Raw genomic sequence first — 18211 nt, 5'->3', positions numbered from 1 at the left:
CGAGTTGTGGATTTGCACTCTGGATTGGCAAACCAACAACACAGAGTTACACTCAATCATGAAGCAGAAACCACATGATCAGAGCAAACACGATTAGACTGTGGTATCTACCAAGGTCAACAAACCATCAATGGTGCTGGTATCCTCGCGGCCTCCTGTCACTTGCATGGGATGTTTTAGGTGTGTGTGTGATGCCAACCTGGATTCGCTTGATCGATCGCGTTCTTCTCTCCATGGACCGATCGTACATACGAACCGTAACATGCATGTGCTGATCAAAATAGCATCGCCTTTATGTTGTAGGCGCGTCGCATGCATGCGTGGCTGGCTCGTTTCTTTGACCGCAACGCATGCCTAGCTACTTCCTAGTTCGAAACCCTATTCATGCTTGCTTGGACATTGCATTGCTAGCTATATAGCTACAGCTTGCTGTCATATGGAGTTGCAGTAGCAAGATCTTCTGACAAAAGGTCAAAGTGCACGCGGTGAATTGTAAAAACTTGTTGAGATGTTTGGATTCCTCGATCGATCGCAGGAGGAGGGATCGCGAATGGGACGACGGCAGAGACACAGGGCTGGTCGCTGGATCGATGGCAGGGGATGGATGGATCCATAGACGCGTGAGACGTGAGCTGGAGCAGCATTCAATGGGCTGTTCTCTGAGCGTCACCGCGTGAGGTGGACACCCACAGAGGCGACGAGAGGCTGGGGCTGGGAGCTAGTCGGGCAGCATTTACTACGTTCATGCCTCCCTCGCACCCCTCACCCAACACAAGGCGCCACCACCGGCAGCTCGGCCCGGCGACCGCCGCTAGCTTCCGGGACCCCCTGGCAACGTGATCCCGGTGGCCGTGCTGCTTCCCCGCCTATACAAACCGCTTCCATTCTGTTTCTTCAAATAGATTTTCCCTTCCCTTTGTAAATACGGAATTGCTAAGTTTCAGCTAGCTATGTCTCAGTCAAGTGCTCCATCGTTGAATTTTATTTCTACTTGAAGATTCGCGTTTGCTGCCATTTGTATTTTGTTTAGATTCACATCAAAACGCGCTGATGTAATTCTACTGAGACATAAGCTAAATCTCAGTTGACTAAGACTTAGACACACCTTTATAAAAAAAGCCACAAACTGCTAAACTTATACAAGGTGATGACGAAACTATTGTTGGAGAGGGCCGCCTGCCTCTCGCTCTAGTTCGCAAAGCGCCAATCCTGCCTAGCGGATAGCGAGGACCGAGAACGTTCACATGTAAAAGATAGGAGACTCTGAGCTCATCCCCCGCCAAAGCCGAAGAAGCTTCACGTCAGGATCAAGGAATCATCAAAGCTGCAACCAACAAAATCCGCGAATATAGAGGGTAATGACACATAGCACCCGCCAGCGCTGAGTTTGAAGATCGGACTTGGGTTTTCACCCGGAATCCCCGCATGGAGAGCAGACCCACAACCGCGCCCGAGGAGGGATACGACACCGCAAGCGTCGCCGGCTCTGTAGTGCGGAGCTTACACTCGCCAACTCATCCCACCCATAGCAACCCGATATCGCCTTATTCCACCGTGTTCAACTCCGGCCGTGCATTGCAGGGCGAAAAGGGTCAAATTCTCATCACAATTGATGGGTGTATTACTAGTTCTTTATTAATTTCGTCTTACTTGACTAGCCGGGTTGACTTGACTTGATTCATGTGTTCAACCAACTATCTTGTCACGGGGCTGCCCCTTGATAGTGGGACTCCTGATGACTTGCTCAAAGTTTGCAGAATTCTGTGGGCATGCATTGACAAACGTACGGGGAGTTGAACTGGTCGCCACTGCTAAGACTCTCCCACACTGTACGTCAACCGTAGACCTTTTTAAATAAATGAATGAATTCCTTGGAAGAAGTCAATCCATCTCACATGATCAATGCCTACCCACATAGGTCAATCCATCTAGCTCTCCATCAATATAGGTAAATACATGCATCCATAAGTCAAATTGTCTCGTAAATGCATCAACAATTAGAAATATACACATGCCACTTGTAACTGTTCTCAGCTCCCCAATTCAGAATTTTCAACACTATTTCAGCTCATTCATGCCGTCTGTTGTACTTTCATGGAAGTCTTCCCACACACAATCACACATCAGTCCCAGAGCCGGTCAAGCGCCATGCATGGAGCAACTCGTCAGCATCGTTCCATGGAGGGAGCAGAAACGAAGGACTGAGTACGCCATCTGCCAGGACTCGACGCTACTGTCTGGACTCGTATCTATCACAGCCTCGTGTGCTTTGGCCCGATCAACATACTACTCGCCTCGCACGAAACTTCTCTGCCAGATTACATGTCGCAACTTGGGCTGCTGGCTCGTCCTACTCGCTGTCACCTTGCATCCTTCTCCCGGCATGGCATACGTGCGTGCGTGTATGGATGGACCCATATCACCCAGGCCATGATCGATCGCCTGACCTGCTCAAGCAACAAGACAAGCGCACATTTACAAGTATGGTCCCAGACAGAGCCAGCTATCACCCTCCAATCCAAGGTCTTTGTTTAAGTACGCTTCTTCCAAATCACAACACCATCGATTAGTATGCATCTCTAGTGATTGATCTGCCATTTATTAGGGAGTCAACTGTTAGCTCCTCAACCAAGATGGGTTGGTTGGTAGATTTCATTGGTAGTACTCTTTCTGATACAACTAGTATACCTTGTGGCGTGCCCAATGATTCGAAAACCCGGTAGAGGGAAGAATACAAGGCCCTACCAAATGATTTTGAAATACCCAGGCCCTGGACCGTTCCAGTAATGAGAGCGGTACACAAATCAGATTTCGAATTTGGCCAGTTAACGCTGGCTTGTCCATGTATGTACCAGCTGGTCACCTTTCTTCCTAGGTTACAGTTCATCAATTCAAGTTCAGTTTTCCCGCTCGGTTTCCAAACCGATAATTCTTTACCGGGATGTGGTTGTGCAATGTCATAGTAAACTATGGTGAAGGCATCAGTAGCCTCCCATCTCACTAATGGCTTGGACAGGAGAACATAGTGCACCCCCAAAACCTTTTTAAGAGATCAGATTGAATTTTTGGCTCTAGCACAGCCTCAAATAAAGGAAACCATGTGGCAATCCAAGCAAGCATACATAATTAAACAAACTATAATATACCATTACTGCAGACTCACTTTGATCATGAGCACTTGACTTACTTAGCTACTTGTCTGGTTATGTGTTGGGAAGTTATTGCTGGCTTTTGCTATGACTTCTTTGAAATCTCTCTATCCCTTTCCCCTTCCCCTTATTTTTCCCAGCAGGGCCCTGCCTCCCATTTAAGCACCCTTCCTCCATGTACTGTCAAGAAACCTTCTTCTCATGCCATTACAGCTGACTTCAGCAACATGATTGATGGGACTTCCTAACTGTAACAACTTCTCACACGAATGTTCAAAAGGACGCTGCATTTACCACGCGTAAAAATTGCCACATTCTACAGACAAACCAGAATTAATTGATCTGGGGACTACCAGAGGCTAACCTGATTGGACGAACGTATCTGCTAGTTATTGGGTACCGCTACAGAATGCTCCAGTACGTACAGGTCCCTCTGCACAAGACAAAGAATAGTTTAACATTGGTCAGACATCAGAAGTAGCAGTCCAGAAGATTTATAAAGAAAACTTGAAGATTTGGGTTGGTAAGATCAACCACTGAAACACCAGCTGTTGCTCGCTCACGCAGCACATTAGTGTGATCTGAAAAAGTCAGTCATGCATTTGTGCACAGGTAAAATGACAGCAAAGATCATTTGTGGATATGAGAAAGAGCATCTTCATATGCGCAGGCTTCTTTTTTTATGTAAGGATATTTAGGCTCCTGTTTTAAACAAAATTAAAAGAAAGTATGCACTTTTCATGCAAATTCTAATAATGACAGCGCCTAGACCAGATTTGCATAACTGGAGAAGAACAATTAGAAAGATATCATATATAAACACGATAAAAATTATACTATACAAATGATTGCCAGTGATGTACTTATTATAAGTAATATTTAACAGTAATAAGAATAGTCAAACATGTATATTTTCAGTGATATTGCATCTTCAGGTTTGACAGCATGCTTTTGAAGCAATGATTCCCACAAACCAATCTGCAGATGCAATAAAATTTAATCAATTAATTGCTCTTCTATGCTTAATTGATCCACTCCTTTTTTTTCCTTCGACCATCCTATATATTCAATCGTTCACATCATTATGCTATTTTTATAACTTTCCAGGCCTATAATTTCCATCTGTTTGAATTAGGTCACAGCTAGTCCAGACCTGTTTTTATTTTTTGGTTTCTTTTTTGTGGTCAGTTTTAAACATTGTTATTTTGCCACATTTACCAGCCCGTTGTTTTTTCTAAACACAAACATGTGCAAGTGGTTTAATTGTACACTTATGGTTTACAATGTAAGTGAAAGTCAATTGATTTTTCATTCATATGTTCTACTATGTTAATTGTCCTGCCATCCAAGTACTATTTACTTAAACATTCAATGCACAGTTGTACATGAAAATAATATTTGCACACTAGGAAGATATCATGTAATGTAGTAGAAATATAGGTATAGGAAATTCTCTGACGCCCCATGATAGTCATTGATGACCATATATTAACAAGAAGGCTGCCTATGAGTATTAATGAACGTCTATTATCGGTGTATTCCCAGAGCCCAGAGCTGTGTACCAGATTAAGCAACCTAGATATACACTATCTTTCTCCCTCAATGGACTGGCATTTAGTACTGTTTATTTATTTCCCTAATTTTCCCTTTTGAGAAAAGCTATATATACAGCTTGGCGTGCACGTTTTGCAAACAACAATGGAAATTTCCAGGTCAGGAATGCAAGTGCATGATAGGCTATAGTGTGGTAGGCTAGGCATACCAATCTCTCGGAAAGAGAAACCTCCAATCAACCCTAACATTACACCACAATGATGGTGATATCCATCATTCAAGAGCAACCAACTTGTTCGAATGGATAAATTTTTCCCCTTTTCTCAAATTGAAGCAATCATGGAGAAGAGAAATAAATCTAGAAAGTGAAATTAGTCGTTTCTCCATCAAATTGGAACACCATGGCATCTTCCTCTCCATAAAGTTAATCCATGGACGTCGTGCATGACAAGTAGCTCCTAATTATCATGACACGTCCTTCTTTCCTTTGTTCATAATAGACTAGTAGAACAGAAGATGTGGTTGCCTTCCCTGCCTAGCATTACTGTCATCGGGGCCACAATCCTGAATCGTCAATCTTAATAACTTCTCAACAGTTCTCTCTTACTTTATATACGTACACCACCTCCTAACTCATGTGTCAATGTCACAATCAATGCAACATTATACACAAACCGACTGTAGTAAACCTTACAGAAACTCTACAATAAAACAAAGTTAACATTGCATGTTTGTCGAACAAACTCCTGATGGTTTCATCTCACCATGGATACTCAATTTTAATTAGATAAACACATGCAAGATATTGTCTCCTAAGCCATACAACATTATACCAGTAGATCAATAATTCCACATTGACATGTGGTACACACTTGGTCTTTGTATTGCTATGATGGTTGAAGTAGAAGAACATATTCCCATATTATATTTGTGATATAAGCTTCCTGTCCTAAAGCAGAATGGCATTTAGTAGTACATCAGAGTGATTGCAGTTATTATAGTATGCCCTAGAGAGACAATGTACTGGCAGCAATACATAATGGCTATGCCCCCATGTCTCACTCCTAGACTATTGGTCGATCAAGCACTTCACTACGCCTTTTCACATTAGTATGTCTATTAATAAGGTCATCTGTGCGTGCATGTGTGTTCCTTTAAGGAACGGAATAGGATTTCAATTCTGAGATTAAATGTTTGATGTGGTCAGAGACAGTCTTTAAAGAGAATCCTAACCAGATGCAGGTATGATGAACAATTTAACTTGGCAATATTTATGGGCCCATGCCTGTTTTCGTAAGCACTAACAGCTATAAAGTTCCATTTTTAGGTAATGCTTTAAAGCTAAATCAACATGGCACTTGAATGCCTGCAAACATTTGTTTATGCCATAAATATACTCTAGGTATCATTGTCATATTCCTTCTACTCCAGCTTTGAATTAAACCACCCCATAACTCAAAACACTATTCCGCTCTCAAGAAAAGAAAAAACAGGCTCAATTAATTGAGAGGTTACTTTAACCGTAGGATGATTGGACGATTCCGCCGCTTCCTGAACGACTGTGAGCTGAAGGAGATCTACCTGCATGGACGGCGCTACACTTGGTCAAATGAACGCGGGACCCCTACTCTGGTTCGGCTTGACCGGGTATTTGCCACCGTGGATTGGGAGGGACTCCATAGTAGCTGCAGTCTGCGCTGCTTGGCGACGGTTGTGGCGGATCACTGCCCCCTCCTCCTTGACTGCACCACACAGTCGGGAGGGCGGAGAAGGTTCCAGTTCGAGCGTTTCTGGCTGCGGCTTGACGGGTTCGATGAGGTGGTTCAGAGCGCTTGGGAGGTGGTACATCGTCGATAATCATGCTTACGGCGTGGTGGATCTGGAAGCACCGGAATGCTGCGATCTTTGACAACGCACAGCCTTCAGTGCCTTCCTTGCTCGGCGACATCAAGACCGAAGCGCGACAGTGGGCGAACGCGGGAGCTCAGGGTGTCCGCCAGCTCCTCCCCTAGACTAGGTCTCCTTTCTTGGGTCGAGTTGTAGTGCGGGGTGTTCGTCCTCTCATGGACATGTACATATAAACTTTCTTTCTATCTATCAATGCATCGAAACGCAAGTCTTTTGCGTTTTCGCGAAAAAAAAAAAATTTGAGAGGTTAGTCTGCATTTTCATTCCTGTTCTAGTTTACTAGTAATTTTCCATGTTCCATGATAATATATACTTCCTCTGTCCCAAAGTATACGGCATTTTGGTAGGCTGAAATAGCATACCAGAAGGTCTTGTACTTTGGGACAGGTAATATGAAAGTGGAACCATAAGTAACTCTGCAGCATGAAATTGCAGAAGTTGGAAATAGAAAGGCATGTTCATATGCTAACCTGGTACTTAAACTTGTGTATCATTGGATCCTCAAGCTTCTTTTTTCCGTATAAATAGGTTGGAGTTCTCTGCCCATCACAAATCAAACACAATTAAGATTGACGCCCTGCCAAAAATATAAATCATTATGGAAAGAATTCAAATCTACCTCCTACTAATATATACCTGTGAGTACAGAGTAAACTAATAATCCAAAAGAGAATATGTCACTCTTACAAGATGCTCTGCTCTTTTTCATATCAATCATACAAACATCAAATACTGCCTTACTCGTCATCTATCAAAAGCACTATAAGGCATCGTAAAATACTCCGTTTAGCCTTGGCAATTTTAACAGTCATCTTAACACTTGTTCCTTCAAACACGGCAGTAACAAGGCATGAACAATATAATCTTCAGTCAGACGATGGTGACAGAATCCTTTCACCTCAACTGTATAGAACCAGAAGGTTCAGATTATAATGAATTCCAGGCACAGAAATGTCATTTCATTTACAAAAAAAAATCAAGCTGTCAAGGATCTGGCCTAGACCTGAGCATTTGCACTATAAAAATCAATCTCCAATCCTGATCCCTTGTAAACAGGATCCACGCTTGAAATCCTGTAGATGGGGAACTAGAGAGAAAGTAACTAACAACCAAACAAAATACAGCAAAAGACCAGAGTGCATTTATGTAGTATTGGTGGCTCAGTGCTGGCCTGAGAAGTGGCTTAACACCTTGTCTTGAATAGTGGGCCAGCTACTTGCAGAATGGGGTCAGAGTACCTCTCCAATGGTCCCTGGGACTTATCAGCGCACCATTCAGTGATCCCTTGTTACAGCCTGCACCAGTGTAGTACCAGAGTTAACACAGGCTAGCCTAGTATACAGAATGCATACTGCGCCAAATGATTCAAACTTGCTACCAGCAAGATGACGTTACTCAAGATTCAGATGGAGATCATATAAATATATTATAGCAATGTATGATATCGCTAAGATTTTACATTTATCTTGCATTTAGCAAATCTTGTAAGCCTAGCTTCTGCTTCTTTTTCTTTCTATTTTCTGTACAAAAGACAGATCACTGAAAGATTTGCCTAATTTTGTAAAATAGTGTAAGAGGATACAATCTCGTTCGCAGCAGCCAATAGAATGGACAGCTTTTAAAAATGAACATATCACGGAAATATCAACATTGGTGCATTTATAAGCTCGACAAACCAAGCTATTTCCTTGAGAAACTTCTCCAGTAGACATGAACAAATGGAAGCATCAAACAACAAAGTACACATGGCAGTAGTGAAAAAACACTATCTTGGCATCACTACTAAGTCCATGGATGCAAAATATGCAAGCTGAATTGCTGATCTGACATTATTAGAAAGCTTCAGATGATTATTACATTCTACGGGAGACATTTTATCGTCATGCTAATGTGCTTGCAGGTTCCATCTCAGTGAGCAATTCACAAACGGTTCCAGTGACAAAAGAAACAACTATAGAACACTTCTAGTAGTTCCTGTTTTCTGAACAGGGTTTTAAACCGTGTAAATAACAATTTGCAGGATACTGCATCTGCGTGACAGCCAGTACAAGTAGCATCATTTTTGCTGAAGGGGTACAAATAGCCTTGCTTGATTCCAATTGTACTTCGCTAGTTGATTATGAAAATACAAATGGTGATAAAGAAAATCATCTTATTCAACCTTTGTCATCATAATACCAATTGGACACTTCAACTGGTTGCTAAGTTTCTAGAGATGTACAGATGACGTGCTCGATTCAGTAGGCTAGCAGTGGTTTCCTAATTTTAACAGAACAAAAGCATGTTAAAATGTACAGTATACCAGTCAAAGATTACAAGTTTTAACAATAGCTAGACAAAGATGTGATGTAACATCGGAAATGGTATCAGACTATCAGCGTAACAATAGCTAGACAAAGACGTGATGTAACATCGTAAATGGTATCAGACTATCAGCGTAAATATTAACTATTAAAAAATCAGGACAAAAGTCTAACAATACTTGAACAATGCAGTTTGGATGCATACAGATTACGGAGTATATTCATAATTCCTAAACCAGCAAACCATTAGTACCTTGTAAGAGATTCAAATTTGATCAGCTCTCCGCCCAATTCAAGCTTCAGGTCAATACGACGCATGTCATGATTAAATCTGCTGGAAACTCAATATGGAACAGAAGATTCTACCACCAGATAGATGGCAATTGCATGAAGGGATAAAACGCATAAAAGTCAAACAATCAGCATAAATCTCCAAAATGCAGTAAGTATGTGAGCAAAGAGGGCAGCAGCATATATATTGACATGTCGAATACTATGTTCTTATTTTCCCAGAAAAAAAAGTGTCACAAAAATTGCACCATCAGAACTAAGTTGCATGAGTGGAGAAGAACAATTACTAAAAAGATACAACAAGTACATTTTTAACGCACAAGATCAACCAATGTTTTCCTCCGGGGGAACCTCTGCGGGAGCCTGAGCGACATTGAATCCTCGATCTGAATGGGCAAATGGGTGGCGACGATGACGATCCCGCCCTTCTTGCGGTGCTCGGCAATGATGTACTCGAGCAGCCTGACGCCCTCGGAGTCGAGCGCGACGGAGGGCTCGTCGAGGAGCCAGATGGGTCGGTCGACCGCGAGCAGCCTGGCGAGCTGCAGCCGCTTCCTCTGGCCCATGGAGAGCATCCTGGCCTTGTCGTTGGCGAGCCTGCCGAGCCCCATGAGCTCGACGGCGGGCGCGGCCCTGCCGTGCTTGCCCTCGAGCAGCTCGAACCACTGCACGTTGTCGAGCACGGTGAGCTTGTCCTTGACGGCGTCCCTGAGCGACATCCAGTTGAGCTGCAGCTTGTACTGCTGGAAGACGCCCGGGGAGGTGACGTCGTGGCCGTTCCAGAGGATCTCGCCCGCGGAGGGGCGCGAGAAGCCCGCCAGCATCCGCAGGAAGGTGGTCTTGCCCGAGCCGTTGGCGCCCGTGAGCACGAGCGCCGTGCCGTCGTGGATGCTGACGTTGATGTCCCGCAGCACCGTCTGCGCGTTCCGCATGCAGGAAACGGCGTGCAGCGCGAGGCGCGGCGGCGGCGGCGTCAGGGGCGGCATCTCTGGTGGATGGTGGCTCGCGAGCGGCGTAGGACGGGAAGGGGCAAGAGGGGATCTGGCCGCTGCGCGTGAAGTATGAGTGGAGACACGACCGCGAGGGAAGCGGCGGGCGGCGGGCGGGATTGGCGCGTGCTGGCGGCGGCGGCGTGCGTGGTAGTGCGGCGGCGGCGCGCGGAGAGGTTAAAGTGGGGAAGAAACGTAGGCTGGGCCGTGCCGTGTGGTTTCGGCCGAACAGGCAGCGCGACGGGCGATTCGGGCTGGGCCTATGGGCATATGCTGTGTGGGGTGAGGAGAGGGAAACTGCAATACGCCGACCTGGTCCAGCGACCAGGTCGGGTAGGCTGGGCCTCCGCCCATTAGCCTCAGGTACGGTTTTTTCTTTTTTTCTTCTTTTTTTTGTTTCTTTTCTGTTACTAATATTTTCTTTTTCACAATCTAACGTTTTTTAGAAAAAAAAATTCGCGATTGTTTTGAAATATGAACAATTTTAAAACTCGAACAATTTTTAGATCTGAACAGTTTTAAAATTTGAACGGATTTTCAAAATCTGAATAATTCAAAAAATCATAATTTGAATAGTTTTAAAAGTTGTATATTTTTATTGAACAAACCAAATTTCAAATTTGAACATTTTTAGATATGAACAATTTTCAAATTTGAACAATTTTTAGAAATGAACAATTTTCAAATTTGAACAGTTTTTACATATGAACAATTTTCAAATTTGAGAAATTTTTAGATTTGAACAATTTTCATTTTTTAATTACAAAAATTTCAACTTATTTATTTTTTATCATTTGTTTGAATTTTAACATTTTTAAATCCTACAAGAAAAAATAGAAAAGAAAAAAAACAGAAATAAAAAACAGAACAGAAAAATGACTAAAAAAAGAAACGGCCAACTGGCCCAACACCCGACCTAGGTCGGCCCGTACCAGACGCGGGGGTGTGCGGCGCGCGGTACGCGTCGACTTGGTCGGTGTATAAGAAATCCCCTAGAGGGTGCTTTTGGCATATACTCCGTATGTGTGGGTAATGGGCCTATCAAGCCCAATTTATGAGATGGTCCCCCTTGGTATTTTTTCCCTCAAAAATAACCAGCTGCCACTAATAAAAAGCCATGTTGATCGCTACAAGGGATAAGAGGGAGGCGTGGCTAGACATTTGAGTCACGAGCTCAAACGGGAGAAGATAGCCCGAAATTGGAAGTCTCTATGGAGAACACGGGTGCCAGCCAAGATTCGCCTGTTTTTGTGGAGGCTCTTGAAACATTCGATGCCGACGAATGAAGTTCGTCACCGCGAGGAATGGCGGATACGGATCATTGCCAACTCTACGGTGATGTCGACACTTGGCGACACGCTTTGCTGGATTGTGCCATGGCCCGTAGTGTGTGGACTCTTATTGATGAAGGGATCGTGGAACACATGAGTGCCACTCACGAAAGGGACGCTAGAGCTTGGATAGCAAATATAATTGAAACCTGAATAGTGATGATCAGGTCACACTGTTTGTGACTCTTTGGGTGATTTGGCATGCCAGGAGAAAAGTCATTCACAAAAATATTGACAGAGTCCTTTGTCTGCGCATTATTTTGTGCAGAATTTCATCACGGCCCTTGCAGATTTGAAGAAACAAGACAAGAGAAGAAAGGTTTGCCTATAGCTATCACAGCTAATGCACCTTGTTGGATCCCACCTCCACAGGGTCATGTGAAGATCAATGTCGACGCTACCGTGGGAAAAAACAATGGGCAAGGGGCTGTGGTTGTGATCGCTAGAAGTGCTCAAGGAGCGTTTATGCGAGCATCATCACTTGTGTTTCCTGGCAGCAATGACTCGAAGACCCTGGAAATGCTTGCATGCCAAGAGGCGCATGGGCTCCTATATATGCTGACACACGCCGCTCGTGGAGCGTTTCTCAGGCAATGGTACTTCCAATGTGCAACGTGGGTGTATTTCTAAGTGCAACACAAGCATACTCCAGAATACACATGGGCGTACTTCCATGAGCAGCACCGCTGTACTTTGAAGTTCACTGCGGGAGTACTTCCAAAATTTAGAGCGGGCATATTTACAAGTTCACCGAAATACAAAAATATGAGTACACTACAAATTGATGTTTGTAAAGTACATCACCGCAAAAAAAAAAGTTTGTAAAGTACATAAAAGTGAAGTACAACTACACTGAAGTCCAAGTCCGAGTACACGTACACTAAAACACAAGTACAATCGTAATGTTCTTGGATGTATAAAAAAAGTTTCTCAAAACGTATTAATATTGGAACTAGTTTTGAAGATCTCGATGGGATCTCAAAATTAAAGATACGTAATTACTTTTCTTAAAAATGTTGTTTCTAAAGAAAAAAGCAAAGCCTAGGCCTCCCGTGTCTCTCTATCATTGCTTATCCTCATTTTGCTTACCATTGCGACAAGCGATAGGCATAGAGACACCCAATAGAAACACGAGAGAGGAGAACGCCATGCTTATCACAAGGAGAGCATGCACAAAGAAACCTTCGCGAAAGTGGGCTTTTTTCTAGTGTGCACGAAAACTCCTGAACACTCGGGGTACTGACATGGGCATACACTATCGGTTACCCTCAGTTACCATACTGGGTGAGGTCCAATTGGAAGCCCATGAAAGGGTAATGAAGCACAAGAAGTATCAAAGGAACCAAAGCCCAGGAACCTAGTGTGTGAGGAAAGACAAGTCCCAAACCAAATAACACCAGATTTTGTATCTAACTTGTAAACCAACCTGGACAAGCTGCCTGGGACCTAGACTCCTTTATAATGGTTAGGAGGAATGGCCAGGGAGGACGACTTCAACCACAACTAGAACGATGGAACAAGAAACCCTAGCTACGCTACATCGCCATAGCCATCAAGACACCTTTGTAATCATCTTCATCAATCAAGAATAGACAAGCAACACATTGGGTCCCCCCCCCCCCCCCCCCCAAAGCTGGGTAAATCGTGTCCCATGTTTGTTTGTAAGCCGATGAAACCACTAGCGCACTCTTTCCTCAAAACCCAAGTCCATCAACCATGGGCATTGCCATGGTACCCCACGTCAATGTGAGAATACAACCTTTTTGTCCCAATGGAGATTTCTAATCTCCTATCTATGGTATCTTCAATTCTCAGGAATTGTCGGAGATGAGCCGGGGAGCTTCTAGTTGACATAGTAGTGAAGCGATCGCATGGAAGAAACTAGAGGGTTAGAGAATTTCAAGCGCTGTGTCCCAAATAGAGCTATTGGGGACGCCGGTAGCAGTTGTCGCCTTGTCGGGCTATTGGGGATAACTGCACGCACCGGCGTCCCCAGAATTTCATTCCCAATACGATTTAAAAATTTGATGGATCAAAAGACACCGATTTTCATTGAAATGTGTACACAAGTTCGTACAATATTAAATAAAACCATAAATAAAATCCTAAACTAGTGATAGAAAATGTTGTAGTCGAGGTTGTTTGTGTCGTCCTCATCACCGTCGTCATTGCCCCACGCCCTGTTGAAGTTGGTGCCCTCATCTTCTGGCTCGTCTTTTGGTGCTGGAGCCAGCGCCAGGGCCGACGCCTCCTCCATGAGGTCGATGGCGTTATCATTATCTATCGTCGACAACAATTGCGCGAACACATCACTGACCGACGGGACATCATTGTAGCTAGTGGTGCTGCTCCGTCCTGCAACTACACCGTCAATGACCATGATTACACAATGGGCTACAATCTTGTCGATGGAGTATACGCGGAGTGGTCAACATTTTTTAAGATCATCAGAAATCCGGATGCGAGCTGAAGCTGAACTTCAAAGGCACAAGAGGTAGCCAGAAAAGATATTCAGAGAGCTTTTGGGGTTTTGCAAGCTAGGTTTGCACTAGTTTGAGGTCCCACTCGGTTTTGGGACAAAGAACCCCTCAGTCATATCATGACCACTTGTGTGATTCTTCACAACATAATCATTGAAGATGAGAGGAATTTGAACTTATATAGTTCTTCTTTGACAATGCTGGTTCCCGGGTGAAGCCATCAACCGCGACATTGAGAACTCGGGCTCGCACAAGCAACTTCAGATTGATCTCATTCAACACCATTGGATGAGGCATGGGGGCCGGTGATGAGGAAGTTTCATTGAGATTATCTCTTTTCATATTCATTGATGTGTGCTTTTAACTGATATTTGTATTCAAAACAAAAATTTAATTATTCGGATTTGAACTCTTGTTGTAATAAGGCTTGTTGTTGGATTGTGTGTTGTTCAAAACTATCAAATTCTATTTTATAATGTTGTCATATTTTGCATTCTGAATAAACTATGTTGCATACATCTGCTGAAATGAGAAAAATCCTGATTTTCCATGTAATTTACAGATTTTGTGTGCTCTCCCGGCATATGTTGTTATGCCGCTTGCCTATGCGTGATCTGGTCTGCGGGAGTTTTTTTTCTGCACCGCATATTGTGTTTTCGGTGGCCTAGCAGATACGAAAAAGCACTACTCGCATACGCGCGTTTGCAGGAGATGTTCTAAGCCCATTTTGTAGCCAGCCACGCAATTGATTGGGGTCGCTATTTTGGCCACCGGTGAAAATGGTCTTCTGAACTTAGGATATCTCCAACGCGGCGACCCATCCCGTGTTCGCATGTCCGGATGGATCCAGCAGGACAAATACGTGTCCCAACGCAGCGACGCACCGTAAATGCGGATGGCCGCGGCGTCCGGAACGACGCAAATGTAGAAGAGTTATTGGAGATTGCACAGCACCAATAGAGCCGGCTGCTCATGTATATATAGGCGGACACATGTACAATTACAGGTACAACCCTGAGAAAACACGGGGACCTACACCTATACAATACGTTACTCAACACCCCCCGCAGTCGAAGGGTCGGCACCGACACATAGACTGGAGCGAAACTCAGGAAAAGTCGTGGAGCGAACAAAGTGGATGTCCAACTCGATGTGCTTGGTGCGCCGATGATGAAGGGGTTGGCGGAAAGGTAGACAGCCGACACGTTGTCGCAGAAGACCACCGTAGCCTTGTCAACAGGACAAGAGAGCTCGGACAGAAGCTGACGAAGCCATGTGCACTCAGCCACAGCGTTAGCCACGGCGCGGTACTCGGCCTCAGCACTGGAGCGAGACACGGTGGGCTGCCTCTTGGAGGACCAAGAGACGAGCGACGAGCCGAGGTAGACGCAGTAGCCGCTGGTGGAGCGGCGCGTATCCGGGCAGCCTGCCTAGTCCGCATCCGAGTAGGCGACAAGGTCAGTCGACGTCGAGGGCGAAGCATGCAACGACAAGCCATAGCCCATGGTACCACATACGTAGCGGAGAATCCGCTTCACCGCGGCCCAATGAGCATCCCGAGGAGCATGCATGTGCAAGCACACCTGCTATACGACATACTGGAGCTCCGGCCACGTCAACGTCAAGTACTGAAGAGCACCGACGATGGAGCGGTAGAACGGCGCGTCAGACGCTTGATGGCGTGTAAGACACACGTCCGTTGGGAACCCCAAGAGGAAGGTGTGATGCGTACAGCAGCAAGTTTTCCCTCAATAAGAAACCAAGGTTATTGAACCAGTAGGAACCAAGAAGCACGTTGAAGGTTGATGGTGGCGGAGTGTAGTGCGGCGCAACACCAGGGATTCCGGCGCCAACGTGGAACCTGCACAACAAAATCCAAGTACTTTGCCCCAACTTAACAGTGAGGTTGTCAATCTCACCGGTTTGCTGTAACAAATGATTAGATGTATAGTGTGGAAGATGATGTTTGCAAAGAACAGTAAGAACAAGTATTGCAGTAGATTGTATTCGATGTAAAAGAATGGACCGGGGTCTACAGTTCACTAGTGGTGTCTCTCCGATAAGAATTAGCATGTTGGGTGAACAAATTACAGTTGGGCAATGGACAAATAGAGAGGGCATGACAATGCACATACATATCATGATGAGTAAAGTGAAATTCAATTGGGCATTACGACAAAGTACATAGACCGCTATCCAGCATGCATCTATGCCTAAAAAGTCCACCTTCAGGTTATCATCCGAACCTCTTCCAGTATTAAGTTGCAAACAACAGACAATTGCATTAAGTATGGTGCGTAATATAATCAACACAAATATCCTTAGACAAAGCATTGATGTTTTATCCCTAGTGGCAACAGCACATCCACAACCTTAGAACTTTCTCACATCGTCCTGCATTAAATGGAGGCATGAACCCACTATCGAGCATAAGTACTCCCTCTTGGAGTTACAAGTATCAACTTGGTCAGAGCCTCTACTAGCAACGGAGAGCATGCAAGATCATAAACAACACATATATGATAGATTGATAATCAACATAACATAGTATTCCATATTCATCGGATCCCAACAAACGCAACATGTAGTACTACAAATAGATGATCTTGATCATGTTAGGCAGCTCACAAGATCGAACAATGATAGCACATGAGGAGAAGACGATCATCTAGCTACTGCTATGGACCCATAGTCCAGGGGTGAACTACTCACACATCAATCCGGAGGCGATCATGGCGATGAAGAGTCCTCCGGGAGATGATTCCCCTCTTCGGCAGGGTGCCGGAGGCGATCTCCTGAATCCCCCGAGATGGGATTGGCGGCGGCGGCGTCTCTGGAAGGTTTTCCGTATCGTAGCTCTCGGTACTGGGGTTCTCGCGATGAAGGCTTTAAGTAGGCGGAAGGGTAGGTTTAGGGGCGACACGAGGGCCCCACACAACAGGGCGGCGCGGCCCCACCCTTGGCCGCGCGGCCCTGGTGTGGCGGCGCCTCGTCGCCCCACTTCATTTCCCTTTTGGACTTCTGGAAGCTTCGTGGAAAAATAAGACCCTGGGCGTTGATTTCGTCCAATTCCGAGAATATTTCCTTACTAGGATTTCTGAAACCAAAAACAGCAGAAAACAGCAGCTGGCTCTTCGGCATCTCGTCAATAGGTTAGTGCCGGAAAATGCATAAATATGACATAAAGTATGTATAAAACATGTGAGTATCATCAATAAAGTAGCATGGAACATAAGAAATTATAGATACGTTTGAGACGTATCAAGCATCCCCAAGCTTAGTTCCTACTCGTCCTCGAGTAGGTAAACGATAACAAAGATAATTTCTGAAGTGACATGCTATCATAATCTTGATCAATACTATTGTAAGCACATGTAATGAATGCAGCGATTCGAAGCAATGGTAAAAGCAATGAGTAAACAACTGAATCATATATCAAAGACTTTTCATGAATAGTACTTTCAAGACAAGCATTAATAAGTCTTGCATAAGAGTTAACTCATAAAGCAATAGATTCAAAGTAAAAGCATTGAAGCAACACAAAGGAAGATATAAGTTTCAGCAGTTGCTTTCAACTTGTAACATGTATATCTCATGGATAGTTGTCAACATAAAGTAATATAACAAGTGCAATAGGTAAACATGTAAGAATCAATGCACACAGTTGACACAAGTGTTTTCTTCTAAGATAGAAAGAAGTAGGTAAACTGACTCAACATAAAAGTAAAAGAATGGCCCTTCGCAGAGGGAAGCATGGATTGCTATATTTGTGCTGGAGCTTTTATTTTGAAAACACAGAAACAATTTTGTCAACGGTAGTAATAAAGCATATGTCTAATCTATAATATATCTTATAAGTTGCAAGCCTCATGCATAGATTACCAATAGTGCCCGCACCTTGTCCTAATTATCTTGGATTTACATGGATTATCATTGCATAACATATGTTTTAACCAAGTGTCACAAAGGGGTACCTCTATGCCGCCTGTACAAAGGTCTAAGGAGAAAGTTCGCATTGGATTCCTCGCTTTTGATTATTCTCAACTTAGACATCCATACCGGGACAACATAGACAACAGATAATGGACTCCTCTTTAATGCATAAGCATTCAACAATAGATAATATTCTCATAAGAGATTGAGGTTTGTTGTCCAAACTGAAACTTCCACCATGGACATGGCTTTAGTTAGCGGCCCAATGTTCTT

General features: G+C 44.1%; 1 protein-coding gene across 12 annotated transcripts; it reads right to left on the bottom strand.

Annotated features, from left to right (window-relative positions):
- Positions 1–1828: 1828 nt before the first annotated feature.
- On the bottom strand, positions 1829–10414 carry LOC127336047 (ABC transporter I family member 1). Of its 12 annotated transcripts, XM_051362797.2 has the most exons (6): positions 9168–10414; positions 7248–7906; positions 7082–7150; positions 3684–3730; positions 3188–3582; positions 1829–2447 (listed from the first exon to the last, which is right to left on the bottom strand). In XM_051362797.2, the coding sequence occupies exon 1, from the start codon at positions 10189–10191 to the stop codon at positions 9517–9519; it is 675 nt and encodes a 224-aa protein (XP_051218757.1). In that variant the 5' UTR covers positions 10192–10414; the 3' UTR covers positions 1829–2447; positions 3188–3582; positions 3684–3730; positions 7082–7150; positions 7248–7906; positions 9168–9516. The 12 variants fall into 12 exon arrangements, with proteins under 12 accessions (XP_051218757.1, XP_051218753.1, XP_071682866.1 ...); XM_051362793.2 differs by having other exon boundaries at positions 7082–7906; XM_071826765.1 differs by having other exon boundaries at positions 3514–3582; positions 7082–7906.
- Positions 10415–18211: the final 7797 nt, after the last annotated feature.

Source organism: Lolium perenne, chromosome 2 (genome assembly GCF_019359855.2).
Source record: "Lolium perenne isolate Kyuss_39 chromosome 2, Kyuss_2.0, whole genome shotgun sequence".
In the NCBI taxonomy this organism is placed as follows: domain Eukaryota; kingdom Viridiplantae; phylum Streptophyta; class Magnoliopsida; order Poales; family Poaceae; genus Lolium; species Lolium perenne.
Note: the sequence above shows the minus strand (reverse complement) of the source record. Positions and strands in the feature narration are given on the sequence as shown.